Source organism: Gymnodraco acuticeps, unplaced genomic scaffold (assembly GCF_902827175.1).
Source record: "Gymnodraco acuticeps unplaced genomic scaffold, fGymAcu1.1, whole genome shotgun sequence".
Taxonomy (NCBI): domain Eukaryota; kingdom Metazoa; phylum Chordata; class Actinopteri; order Perciformes; family Bathydraconidae; genus Gymnodraco; species Gymnodraco acuticeps.
In genome coordinates, this window is record NW_022990152.1 from 891,593 (window position 1) to 904,621 (window position 13,029).

At 41.9% G+C, this 13,029-nt stretch overlaps 1 protein-coding gene across 1 annotated transcript in view; it reads left to right on the top strand.

Moving 5' to 3' along the window:
• The window catches only part of pard3ba (par-3 family cell polarity regulator beta a), a gene marked incomplete in the record, with an annotated part of 78,097 nt that overhangs the window by 2,287 nt on the left and 62,781 nt on the right, over positions 1-13,029 (top strand). Inside the window, 1 exon segment of the mRNA XM_034217336.1 lies at positions 4,843-4,944. Within this exon segment, the coding sequence (XP_034073227.1) occupies positions 4,843-4,944 (102 nt within the window).

Sequence of the window (13,029 nt, forward strand, 5' to 3'; positions counted from 1 at the left end):
TTATCAATGACTCTCAATGCGCTTTACAAATACATGTAATGGTCATCTACTGTGGACAATACCCACAGGAGCAAATTCGGGTGAAGTGTCTTGCCCAAGGACACAACGGCCTGACGCAGTGGGGCGGGAGCGAGTTTCGAACTGGAGTTCCCCAACGCCCCCTTGATCTGATGATCAAACGCACAGACCACTGCGCCACCCGTCCCCAAATATGAGCGTACATGATATAATGATGGTAATGAAAGATGTCAAAAATAGTTTAATTATTTGTTCACTGCTGATTGTGGAAGTTGTGTAAAGATTTGCAACAGAGGTGCTAAGTTATAGTTTGATTTTAAACTATGACCTGTAATCCATATACATCAATATAGTTCATCTGTTTCCCATTACATGTTTAGTTTATAAATTGCCGGAATATAACGAACTTCTGTCAGACGTAATACGAAACCCAAAATATATGAAAATGTTCCCATTTGTGACACTGAACCCAGCAAATGTTAATTTTTTAATTTTTTAATTTAGCCTTTATTTATACAGGTGTAGATCTCATTGAGACACAAGGTCTCATTTTCAAGAGAGACCTGTCAGTGGTAACACTACCACACACAGTTACAGACAGACAGGACACTAAACACAGAGGCAACACTAAAATACAACATCGTAAAAAAGTAGTCATTAAAATCCATATACAGTAGTCAGATATAGCAGGTGCAAACACCCACAGATGATTTCTCCAGCTTTTTAAAAATGAGTTTAAAATCCGTGATGGGTATCAAAGTGGTCAGCTTAAGTTCCTGCTGAAGTGTGCTCCAGGTCGAGGGGGCAGAGTATGATATGGCTTTTTCCCCAAGCACCGTGCGTACTGAGGGGACGGACAGAGTGATGTAATGTTGAGATCTTAGTCTATAGCTGTACTGTTTGTGTGATATGTAAGTGGATATGTAGAGGGGCAGCAGTCCAAGCATAGCGGTATAGATGAGTTTGTACCAGTGCAGTGATCTGCGCATTGATAATGATGTCCAGTTGACTAAAGCCTTTCTGCTTGATAAATGATACACTTTCAAGTTGTTGTGGATGTATTCTGACACATCATTTCAGCCATCTTCCTCTAAACTGCGATAACGTTAATGGTGAACAGTTGCAGGAGAGGAGAAGCGGAACAACAGCCTGGGGGACCAGCATGCACTGTGAGAGTTGTGCATTCTCAGCTGGACGTATCTGTATCTGTCTCATGGTCACTCTGTGCAGATTAAGCCCCTATATACCAACTCGGTGTTGGCACCTGACAGCGCATTATACTATATGACAGCACTTTCTGTGTTTGTGGGAGTGCGAGGAGAGGAGTGGTCCGCTGTGTATGCAACTCAGAACTCATCTAGTAAAAAGCAATTGTAACTGTTCGAACTTGCTGTTTCTCGTCCTGATGTGGTTTCATTCTGTTTTAGACCTGGCTGTTAAATGATATCGTGTCAACTATAGAAGGACAATTCAGTAATCTTAATGGCTACAGAGCAGCATCCTCAGACCAGAAGGCGTTCACTGTTTAGCTAAAGGGCAGCTGGACAGATTCCTGCTGGTCTGTGACTTTAAACGTGGCAGACATCATGGCAGTGAAAAGCAGATGTTATTGTGAGCAGTTCTCCTTTACAGAGGACAAACATTCGTAGTTAATGCTATCCATGCGGACAGCTCGTTAACAAAACAGTAGAACATCCAGCATTTGAAAGAAGTATGTTAACATAGTAAGGCTGACTATTTTCCAGATTAATCGATTACTTTATTGTCAATAAACAGTCAGAAATGTGTGAAGACATTGGGACCAGTGTTTCTAAAAGCCTTAGATTACATCCCTGAGTGTCTTGATTGGTCTATTCATCAACTATATTCATGTGTACATGATAAAGGAGTGAAGAAACCAGAACATATTCACATTTAAGAAGCTGGCATCAGATATTTTGAAAATGTTCTTCTTAAGAAATGACTCAAGCAGCTGCAATTGCATTTAATAAGATATCATACTGTACATCCGATTGGTCCTTAAATCATTTGTTATATACAATTGATGTTAAGTTATTGTTGGCACTTGATAGTAGAACGTGAGTAAGGTCGATGTCTTCCTTTCCTTTCACTCAGACCAACTATTAAACGTTTATTAAAGACATTACATCTCGGTCGCGGCTGAATCCCCTCCGTCCTCCTGCAGCTGTTTAATTACACATTCTTCTAAGGATCAAAGTGTGAAACACCAGCGCCACAGCCCCTCTGCATTTAGCTCCACTCATCGCTCCACTGTTCTCGAGTGGTGTCATGTTTGTTCACCAGAGAGGGGGGAGAAGAAGAACAGATATGTCTTTGAATGGTGGGGGGGCTTAATGGTGTAATTTACTCCTCTGACTGTCACGGTAATTCTCCTCAGAGTTGACGGACGGACTCCTTTTGTTTTTTATGTCATGGGAAGACACATTGAGGGACGTTATATATAGATGACTTTCCTTCATACATTCATCCCTTTTCATCAGCAGGTAGAAAGAGAGTGTATGCCAGAGGTGATGCTAATTAACACGTCAGCATTGTTTTTGTTTTAATCCGAAATATACGAAAATACCTCTTATTTCATTAAGGTGTGTGTGTGTGTGTCAGTGCTGCCACAAAAGAGCCAATTACCACGCTTTCACACACTCTCACACATACTGTTGCAGTGAGAAAGAGGAATGCAGGCAGTCGTTCAGGTCGGACCAGTTTTTCTGGCGAGGTGTAAATACTTTGTAGCTACATGTGTGCTCCACCGGTTTCAACGTCTCCATCCGCCCCTTAAGTCATCAGTATAAGAAATAAAGCAACAAAAGTTCACAGTTTTGAATTGAGTTCTTTCAGTGATGTCACAATCCTGAATCTAATAAGGTTTGTCTGTTCAAGTCAGATCAGTTTAAAGCTTATTGTTTTATTTTCAAAGGTTGTGTAGCTACCTATCTGAATCTGCATTTCAAGACGCTACAGGTGACTCCTTGCTTGGAAAATGTAAAATAAGTAAAGCTTATAAAACAGCCTCTTTAGGGAGAATCAAAGCGATAAAAAAAGCCATTTAGACTATTATTTTCTGCCTTCCTTACCTGAGACTCCCTGTGACATATCTACCTATCAAATGTTCCCTCTGAGATCTACAGTATAACTGTGTATTAACACCTCGTGTGAAGATGGTATTACCCAGATAATGTTTTCAGAAATTGGTGCTAATTTACTGTAGCTAACTTTTATCTGAGTGTTAAACCTTCAAGAAGAAAGCCATCATGGAGCTGTGTCTCTTTATAATCCTTCTTCGTCAGGCCCTTACTAATTTCCCCTTGACAGATTTTCCAGGGAGAGGATGCCCTTGGCTCCAGATCTTTGTAGTAATCTTCAAATCAACCTGCTGTAGCATTGTGTGAAATCTGCTGTTTGCGGCTCTATCTCTCCCAGCTCTGGCATCCTGACCTCTTCTGAAGAAAGGGAGGCTCTGGCTTTATTCCTGTGATTGAAATCCCAGACTCTCCAAACCATTTGTTTTTAGAGAATGGCCCATTGTGAAAGGCAAACACCCTTTTAATTTCGTGTGCCCCAAAATTCACATTGGGAAGCAGCGAAGCAAGATGGAGCCCATTGACGGCGTCTCTTCTCAGTGACACAGCAGGCGCTTCTCGCTGGGTCTCGGCCAAACTCATTCCACTCCTCCGAGGCTTACACCCTCTATAGCTGTTAATCTAGCTGCTAATGCAGTCTTGTGTTGCCGCGGACAGATTGCTTATTGGTATGGGCAGATCCTAATGGGCCATTCTCTCCTGCACACATTGTCAAAGATTAATTTTCTTAATCTAGAAATAGCTTTAATAGAAATTGTGCGGCCGATCCAGCAGGTTGGAATATCATTCAGTTTCTCTTCATATTTGATCACGCTAAAGTGTAATATCTCTTGGAGATCTGCATAGCAACTGAAACAATAGACTCCAGCAAAAAAGGGGAAGATGGTATTGTTCATGGACTTCTCTGTCGGTTTTGCACACAGATTTCAGCTCAGTCAAAAGTCCTTGTTCGCTCTGACAATGTGTGGAGAGTGAGGCCGGGGTACTTCCTGTTCTGCGGGGTGTGTTCACTGACCTCTGTCTGCACGGTGACAGTGAAACTGGCCAGGAATGTGCCCACCACCGCTCCCCACGGAGCAGCAGAACTGGACACGGTCCTCTCCTCCCTCTCACACTCCTGTAAACGCCATGTTGTGCATGTGCGGTGTAATGTAGGTCATCTGTTGCTCTACCTGCCAAACAAACAGGGGAACCTGGACCTATGTGTGGTTATTATGTTGACTGACTGTCAAGTTATTTTTTACCGTGTGCTATAGTGAAAACAAACTAACATCATAGGTGTGAAAAAAATCTGCAGAAGTGAATCACATGGATCAGACATTTCTTAGTATTGTTTATGTGAAGTAAATGTACTTAGTTACTGTGACCTACTGTACTGTATAGCAATAATAAATACCTTTTTAGAGTAGATTACATGTATGTAGCATGTTGCCAAGGCATTGCACATGAGTTCAAATATAATGAAATACAAATAAAGTAAATATATTCATATCAATACTAGAAGGATATATGTCTATAGTGTATCTCTAGAAAATATAATATAAAATATGTTAATGTCCTTTTGTTATTTGTGGTCTGGATGAATGTTTTTTTGCCACATTTGGACTCCAACTCAGATATCATTGATTCTTGTAGTTCATTTCATAATTAAATCCGTTATGTTGGCAATTCAACATTTTTTGTCGAGCCTGACGGCGTTTCTAATCCTTGCTACGTTTGTGTGCAGCATGGGGAGAGTGAAGTGAGGACGCACCACCTGGAGTACATGGAGGGAGGAATCCTGGACATGGACGACCTGCTGAATGATCTGGTGGAGGACAGAGACAAGGTGAGGAGGACTCCGTGTGCTAGCAGGAAGCACTATACTTGTATTATGAATATTGTGGAGCAGGAGAGATATCCCCGCCTAGAAATGTTTTTTACAGACTCACCAAAACATATTTGTTTAGTACAGATCCTCTTAAAAATCAAACCATAATATTGTACTATATTTTGTAATCATAATGACACTTGTGATTAGAACATTTCAAATCCCTTCCAATCTTGTGAGTCTTATTGCAATCTCAGTCAAAATGATCTCTTTTTCTAAATTGGGTTGCCACAATTTGTCAAAACACTGCAAAGTTAACTTTTGTATCCGGTTCATCTACGCTCTCTCAGACGTGTTGACATCTGACAGACAGCAGCGTCTCATGGTTGGACAGCTTAGCATAACAACGTGCGCTGCGATGCGGATGGCAAGCTGTTTCTTGATTGTTCTTACCTGCTATGAGGCACGCTAAATTACAGCACAGAATCTGTCATTCTTAGCCTGAGTCTGCTAGCGGATTTATATTGACTCCGCTTGTAAAGTCTCCAGCCTGGCAGCATGACAGGATGTCCAATAAACACGTTAGTAGCAAATCCAAACCTTGTTAGCTTGTCACTGGCTGTTTGGACTCAGCTAAACACCAAATGGAACAAAGTAGCTTTTGGTAACTGAAAAAAAAAGGATTGGGTTTGATTGCAGCTTGCTTTGCTCCGCCTGGTAAGAAAATTAACTTATTTTTTCTCCACTGCTTCCCTCTGGTTCTTCAGAAAGCAAGAGTGTGAGTGGTGACGGCGCTGTGTGATTTAGCTGTCATGTTCATTTTTACCGAGATACTTGAAAGAGCACCATTTCAGATTTAAAACAAATCAAGAGAAGGGGAAGTTCTGCGAAAAAGCACTGATGTCTCTTTACAAAACTAGGTTGGGAGTTGAAGTTCATTATACACACACACACACACACCATTTCTATAAAGAGCCAATTTCATTCCTCTTGCTAATTTCCCATAATGCATTCATAAGATGTGCTAATAAACTGCCAGAAATCCATATTCATAAGCCCAGGGCGAATGATGAATTATCAACACTTAGTCAGCAAGAAGGCCAAATGAAATGGAAATGGAATATTCAGCCGCCTCTAGCACGCAATAACAATTGGTGTTTTAAGCCGCATGAACAATAGTGTTGTGTGTGTGTGGGTGTGTTTATGAGTGTGCATGTAAGACTCTTTCTGAAAAAGGGGACATGACTAAATAATAGATGTGTAAAATCTTCAACGGTGGAGAAAAAAATAGTTTTTTGCAATCACACAGAACAGAAGCTCTATTTTCTGGGATGCTGGAAATATAATCATGAGATCTTCGTCCTATTTGTGCATTGGAGGAGATTTTAATGACTAATTTCTCCCCGACCCAGGCCTGCTTTCTCTCAGCAGTGATGATGAAGTGTCACAGATCAAATCCCGCTCCGGCATTGGATCAAATTCCCTTCCTAACAAGTAACCCCGACGTCGGCTCTGTTTCTCTTGCAGCGGTGTTTTTGTTCTTTAACCAAGCAGTCTCATTTACCTTTTTGTTTCTTTACTCGCTCCGCTTCTTCACCCAATTCTCCAAACGCCCTCCCCGCCCGCTTTCATCTCACTCCTCATTTTATCCTTTTGTTTTTCCTACGCTGATGAAAAGATAGCAGACGGAATAGGACGAGCGCACGTGATCCCTGCCGATTTATCTCCAGTGTCGGGCTCTCGTAGATTAATGAGCTGTGCCTGGCATTCTTGATTAGTCCAACTTCCCTTTGTTTGTCTACGTTTTTATTCCCCCCGCAGCACCGATTCTATCTGCAGTGTGTTTTTTTCCTTTTTTGTTCTGTTATTGTGGCCGACGCTGTTCCACCATCAATCATACAGGAGTGGTCCCATTGTGAGGGCCCTCCACCGCACAGCATGGGCCCTGTGTTAGCCGCGGATGCTAATGAGAGATAATGGTGAGCTATTTGTACGCCTAGTGGTTAGCTTAGCCGCGAGTTATCTGGGCCAGCCCACGACCGTTATTACACACACACACACACACACACACACACACACACACACACACACACACACACACACACACACACACACACACACACACACACACACACACACACACACACACACACACACACACACACACACACACACACACACACACACACACACACACACACACACGCACCTCTGTCCTCCACAGGCAGACGTGTAGCGTAACATGTTAGCTTCAACGGAAGGGGCGCCACTGGTGGTTGATGAGGGCAGAGATGGAGGGGCGGGTTGTGATTTGATTACAGTTCTGCCCCCTGCATCTGCACACACACACACACACACCAACGTGCACACACACTGCGTTCATTAGCACCCCGTCTCGAGACACCGGCCACCAGCCTCCTCATAAATATTAATATAAATCTGATGAATGTGAAGAAGGCCATGGGGTGTTGGCTAAGGTGTGCACACAACACACACAACACACACAGTATAAAGAGAGCAGGGCACGCTTCAGTCAATTATACTCTCCTCTACTTTGACCCTTTACTCAGGGTGTGTTATAGATACATGTTAGTGTGTGTGTGGCCTGCAGCTCTCAGAAGGCAGTTGGAGTCATTGACCTGTCAGAAACCCCACTACTTTAATGGTGAGGAGAAGTGGGCAGACACAACAGCTAATAGATCTCATCCCCTTTTTGTCACGCTGTTTCGGTCAAATCGCTGTAGTCTAGAGACGAGTTAACCTGCTGTGTCCTCCGTCAGTACATCTCTGTGTTTTTCCACACACCGCCATCATGGACTAGAATGTAGGGACAGGGAATAAAGGATCCGCGATGAATGAAAACACTCACATTAAGATGATCGTAGGGAACTTCAATTTTTGGGATATCTGTGAAAAACAGAATTCTGAGAAACAAACTGGCTCTTATCCTCTTCTGTATGTATCTTTGATGCAATTTAAATATTAGTTTATTGACAAAACATTGGGTTGAACGAGTCCAGTGAGATTCAGATTGCATTAGATTGAGTGCCATTTTTAAGACTTTTTCATAATATTTTCATAATGATGAGATAATAACATCAATCCCAATTATTTCATGTCCCATGCCTTTTTGTATGTAATAGTAGTGTGAGTGATATGTCCTTGGTGATATTAAATATACAGGATTTTTGCATGAGTTCGACGAATTATGTAGATTTCTCAGGTATTATTTCTGCTAAAATCCCACATTTCCATCTGTTGTTTTTACCTATTCTTCTCTTGTCTCGCCCTCGCCCCCCCCCGTCTCTTTCGCTCTCCCGCTTTTCAAAAGGAGTTATTAACAGATGTAGTGCTTTACCTTTTCACATCGGCCCATTTACCGCGACCAGAGCTGTCACTCTCTCCCATTCACAGTCCTTTGGGATCCTGCATTAGCCGCGGCCATTACTTCCAAACCTCTCCAGCGCACACAGGAGCTGTCAGGTGGGCTGTCTAATGCAAGCATGCCATTAACATCAACTTAAAACCAGCTTTCGAATGCCGAGCCCTCCCTTATTCATCGCTGCTGTGCTCTTTGGAGAGTTTTTGCACTGAAACTCCACATAGATGGTGTTTGATACTCCTTTCACCCTCATGCAGCTGAAATTTGAATATTTAACACGTGTGAGAGTCCTCTCTCGTCACACCGGGCTCTTCCAGACTGGGAATTAAAGTCGGGAGCATAACATCTCCTCATAAGTGGACTGTCACTCCTCATTCCACACACACACACACACACACACACACACACACACACACACACACACACACACACATGGACCTTGTTTTCCAAAGGGGGGAAAATAACACTTAGAAAAAGTCAACCTTCCATCCCATGCAGCCAAACGAGAAATCTAATTTCATGGGAAATGTAATGGATAGAATAACTGGAATGATTTCCTCCATCTCTCTTTAATTAGCCCCTTTTTAATCACTGAGCCTAAGTGAATATCCCGTGCAGTGTCTGGCAGCTGGAACGGCTACTTTGTTATAATCATTTTTCTTTCTTATGAAATAGTTTTGATTAGTGGCGATTCGCTATGAATGTACATTTAACGCCCAGCAGCCTGCAAAACAACGTGAGCATGATGATCGAGAAACTCTCCCTTCTGTCTGTCTTTGTCCCAGTAACAAACAATATTGTGTCTTCTTGATAAACATTTAAAAAGTGCCAATACATGAATATGATTAAAATGGTTCTTAATTACAAAAGATGTCAGGACTCAGGAATAGATATTGCTTTAAAAATAATCAGGAAAAAGCCATGCTCTTTTTTACAATAATTAACGTAATATGTACAATCAGATATATGATGGAGTATTTGCATTAGTATGCGGATATCTATATTACGGATATACGGACAACATTTTACTCCAGGATGCTGATCTGGCTTTGAAATGTCAACGCTTGATTGCGAAGACATCTCCCATCATCCATCTCTCCTGCGTGCTTACATGTCAGGGTGGAGCACGCAGAGCCGAAAAAGAGAGATGAATCCGTCACATGGAAAGATGTTATGATATTTGCGCTCCTGACCATCTTTCACATCCTTTGAAGAGGAAATGACACCTCTTTGAATAATGACCCTATTTAGTTTATGTTACTCAAACTAAGGCATGTGAAATTGGCACTGCAACACTTTTCAAACTTCTGTATGTAAAGTTTTTCACTTTTTTCTTTACACAAAGTAACGCGATGCATATTGGTAGGGAACAATATATCCTAACATAACTGTACTCAACCTCTCCACCCTGTGCTCGCTCAAGTTGGCACAGCGTTACAAATGTGCCACAAAACCAACCAATCGGAGAACTCAAGGAGGTCCATTCTGACTGGCTTATTTCAGTTAATATGCGTTTTAGGACATATTAAGTACAATGTGATTTTCTGGATTCTTTCCCCCCATTCTGTCTCTCATAGTTGAAGTGTACCTAGGATGAAAATTACAGGCCTCTCATCTTTTTAAGTGGGAGAACTTGCACAATTGGTGGCTGACTAAATACTTTTTTGCCCCACTGTATCCTAACATAACTGTAAGTCTTTCAAAAACACCAAACATGGCCTTGGGAAGTCCAGTGAAATAAAGCTGCAGTAGTTTTTATTCCCAGCAGCTCCAGAGACTCGCTGTCGTGGCTTTGCCTGAAGTCATTTATTACATGTCAGATGTCAGACCCTCTGACAGGCGGCAACAAGGCATTACTTAAAAACGTGTGAACGCGCTGCAGAAAAAGTGAATGGCTGGTGATTGCGAGGCGCCGACGTGCTGATTAGCCTTTGGTGACATCTCGCTCCCTCACCTCCGTTCCCCTCGCTCACCGCCACGGCGAGGACCGTTTGATTGGCATCTGAATGTTCTCATAACCGTGAATGGCCGGTGATGAGCGGGAGCACGGGGTTCAAGTGCGCTGATTAGAAAATGTCACGGCAAGTTTATTTCAATCGCTCATTTCATGCACAATGGCTATTCAAATGCATATCAGAGAAGGGGAAGAAACCGTTAAATGTGAATTAAAAGAAGAGAAACCTATATTGAGCGGGAATTTTCAAGACGTATAAGATGGGAATGTTGAGTGACTAAGTCAGTGCATGAAATCAAGTTTTCACCTATATTTAGAGATGGTATAAGTTGCTCATATCCTCCATAGTGCGCAATAAGAACTGTACGCACTTGCACTTAGCAGACAAATAGATGTATTTTGGTTTAAAAGCCATTTACCAATTTCTTTCAGATATCCAAATATCCCGCCCTGGTCATAATCCATACCCTCTTCACGTTCCTATCATGACCCACACGTCTTTACCTGTGTCTCTGTCTGAATATGAATTATAATCTTACATTCTGAACATGCCAGCAGTACAGAATAAATCAGCTGTAGTTCACCTGGAACAAGTCATTATGTTCCTTCTGTTGTCTGCTTAATTGATTTTATTCCTGCCTCTTATTTTTAAAAGAACATTTATTTCTTAAGGTTGCCACCCCTGCTGAAAGCCTCGGGGCTGCAGACATGCGGAGCAACGTGCATTTGATTGTCTGAAACTAAACTGCGTAATGGAAAATTGTTTTTTCCCGTGTCTTCTCATTACGAGAAATCATATTTCTAAATATTGTTTGCAAGACCTATATCTCATATTGACAAATAATTGATATTAAAAGTGTGTTCCAGTCCCATGGGTCTGTTTTGCTGAAGGTTGTGAGAACAAAAAGTCTTTGACACGATGACTTGTTTATGACTTTAATATGAAGTTTGTTGCGTATATTGCTCATAAATAGTATAACCTTCTTAAAAACGAGATGTATTCCAGCGCTATTGAATTAAATGGAAGTAAAAGGAGTTCCCGTTGCTTCGTCCTCACCTTGTGTTTTGATATATTCTGTTGAATGTCAGTGATGCATTAACATATTCTCCAGTATATTGAATACAGTTAGATTATCTCTGTCGCCGGCACATCAGATCAGATGCGACCGCAGCGGCTCGCCCCACGGGATTCGGTCACTTGAGCTGATTTCATCATATCTCAACAGCCTCGACCTTGATTTAACCCCCCCCCCATCTGACAGCTCTTCATCTGATTATATTCAATTAACAACACCCGTCCCTCACATCGAACACCGTTTGATTGTAATTACGACTCATGGTAAGGAGGCTTAAGGAGAAGGAATCCTCGCCGTCTGCTTTTCATTAAAGTTTCTCACAAAGCTGCACTTTGGAATTTAAATTCCTCTTAGATGATCCATTGCCATACCTTTCGACTTTGAATGATGGCGCCTCTCCAAACTCATTTGTCAGTTCGCTGAAGCAAAAGCAGGGGATTCTGCTGGGGATAAGGCTGTTTTCTTAGCGAAGGTGTGTGACTTCCAGGAGGTCATCGCCGCCTCAGATCTCGTCCTTTGGTGTTGATCACAGACTCCACGCTGCCCTCCGTGTCACCATCACACCACCCATTAGCTCCTAATGGAGTGAGACGGTCGGACTGTAACCTGACCTGTCTGTGGTCTGCCACGAGGAACATGTGTGTGTGTGTGTCCTGAGGCCAGAGGTGCACCTTTCCTAATAACTTGTGCAAATAATGAGAGCGGCAGGAGAAGATGACGCCTGGGGAGAGGCGACCTGTGTCATAGTCCCTGTTTCAAATTAGATGGTGATCCCTTTGCGCCAAAACATTTCACATGAACGAGCTTGGGGAGTAACAAAATACAATACCTAATGTTATTAGTTATTGTAATGGAATGCATTTTTAAAAACACACATCATTTTCAGGTTTATACATGTATTTTCTGCCTTTACTGTGACATGCTTTAATGTTCCAAAAGATTAGGGAAGGAAAGGGAAAACCAAAAGAGCAGGGTTCTCAAAGCCCCACCTGTTCCTCATCGCTCCAATAAAATGGTAGGTCAAGCTTAAAATTGTCAAATGTATCGTTCTATAACAGGGGTCTCCAACCTTTTTTAGGATGAGAGCTACTTTCAAAAAATAAAACAAGTCGTGAGCTACTTTTACTTTTGTTGTTTTTTGCAGTGTATATATTTAGCACATTTTAACATTATGATATGCTGACCTTTAACCTTGGTGCACTGTTTGGGTCTGTGGGACCCGTTTGCAGTGTTTACTAAAAGAAAATGTATTCAATTTAATTATTTGAACCTGCTTTATTTGGCGGTGGACCTCACCTCCTCTAGGGGGGTCCGGGGGCATGGTTTTTTAATGTCGAAGTGAAATGCATCAATCTGGTGCACTTTACGCACAAAATGAATTTATGGATACAGCTCTCAACACTCTATGAAAGGGAGCTGTATACTTTTCAATAATCCTAACATCTTTAGAATATGATCACAACCAATAACAAATCATTTAAACTTGTTTATTCTTATGTTACCTAGTTAGCATTCTTTCTTTCTATTTATGCATATTTTACTAATCCCTCCCCTTTTAAACTGTTTTTTGTTTACAACTAGGCTATATTAAATAGATGAAGGTGTTCTCTCTCTCTCTCTCTCTCTCTCTCTCTTTCTCGTCTCGCTTCTCGCGCTCGCCGCTCTCGCGCTCGCGCGCGCTCGCTCTCGCT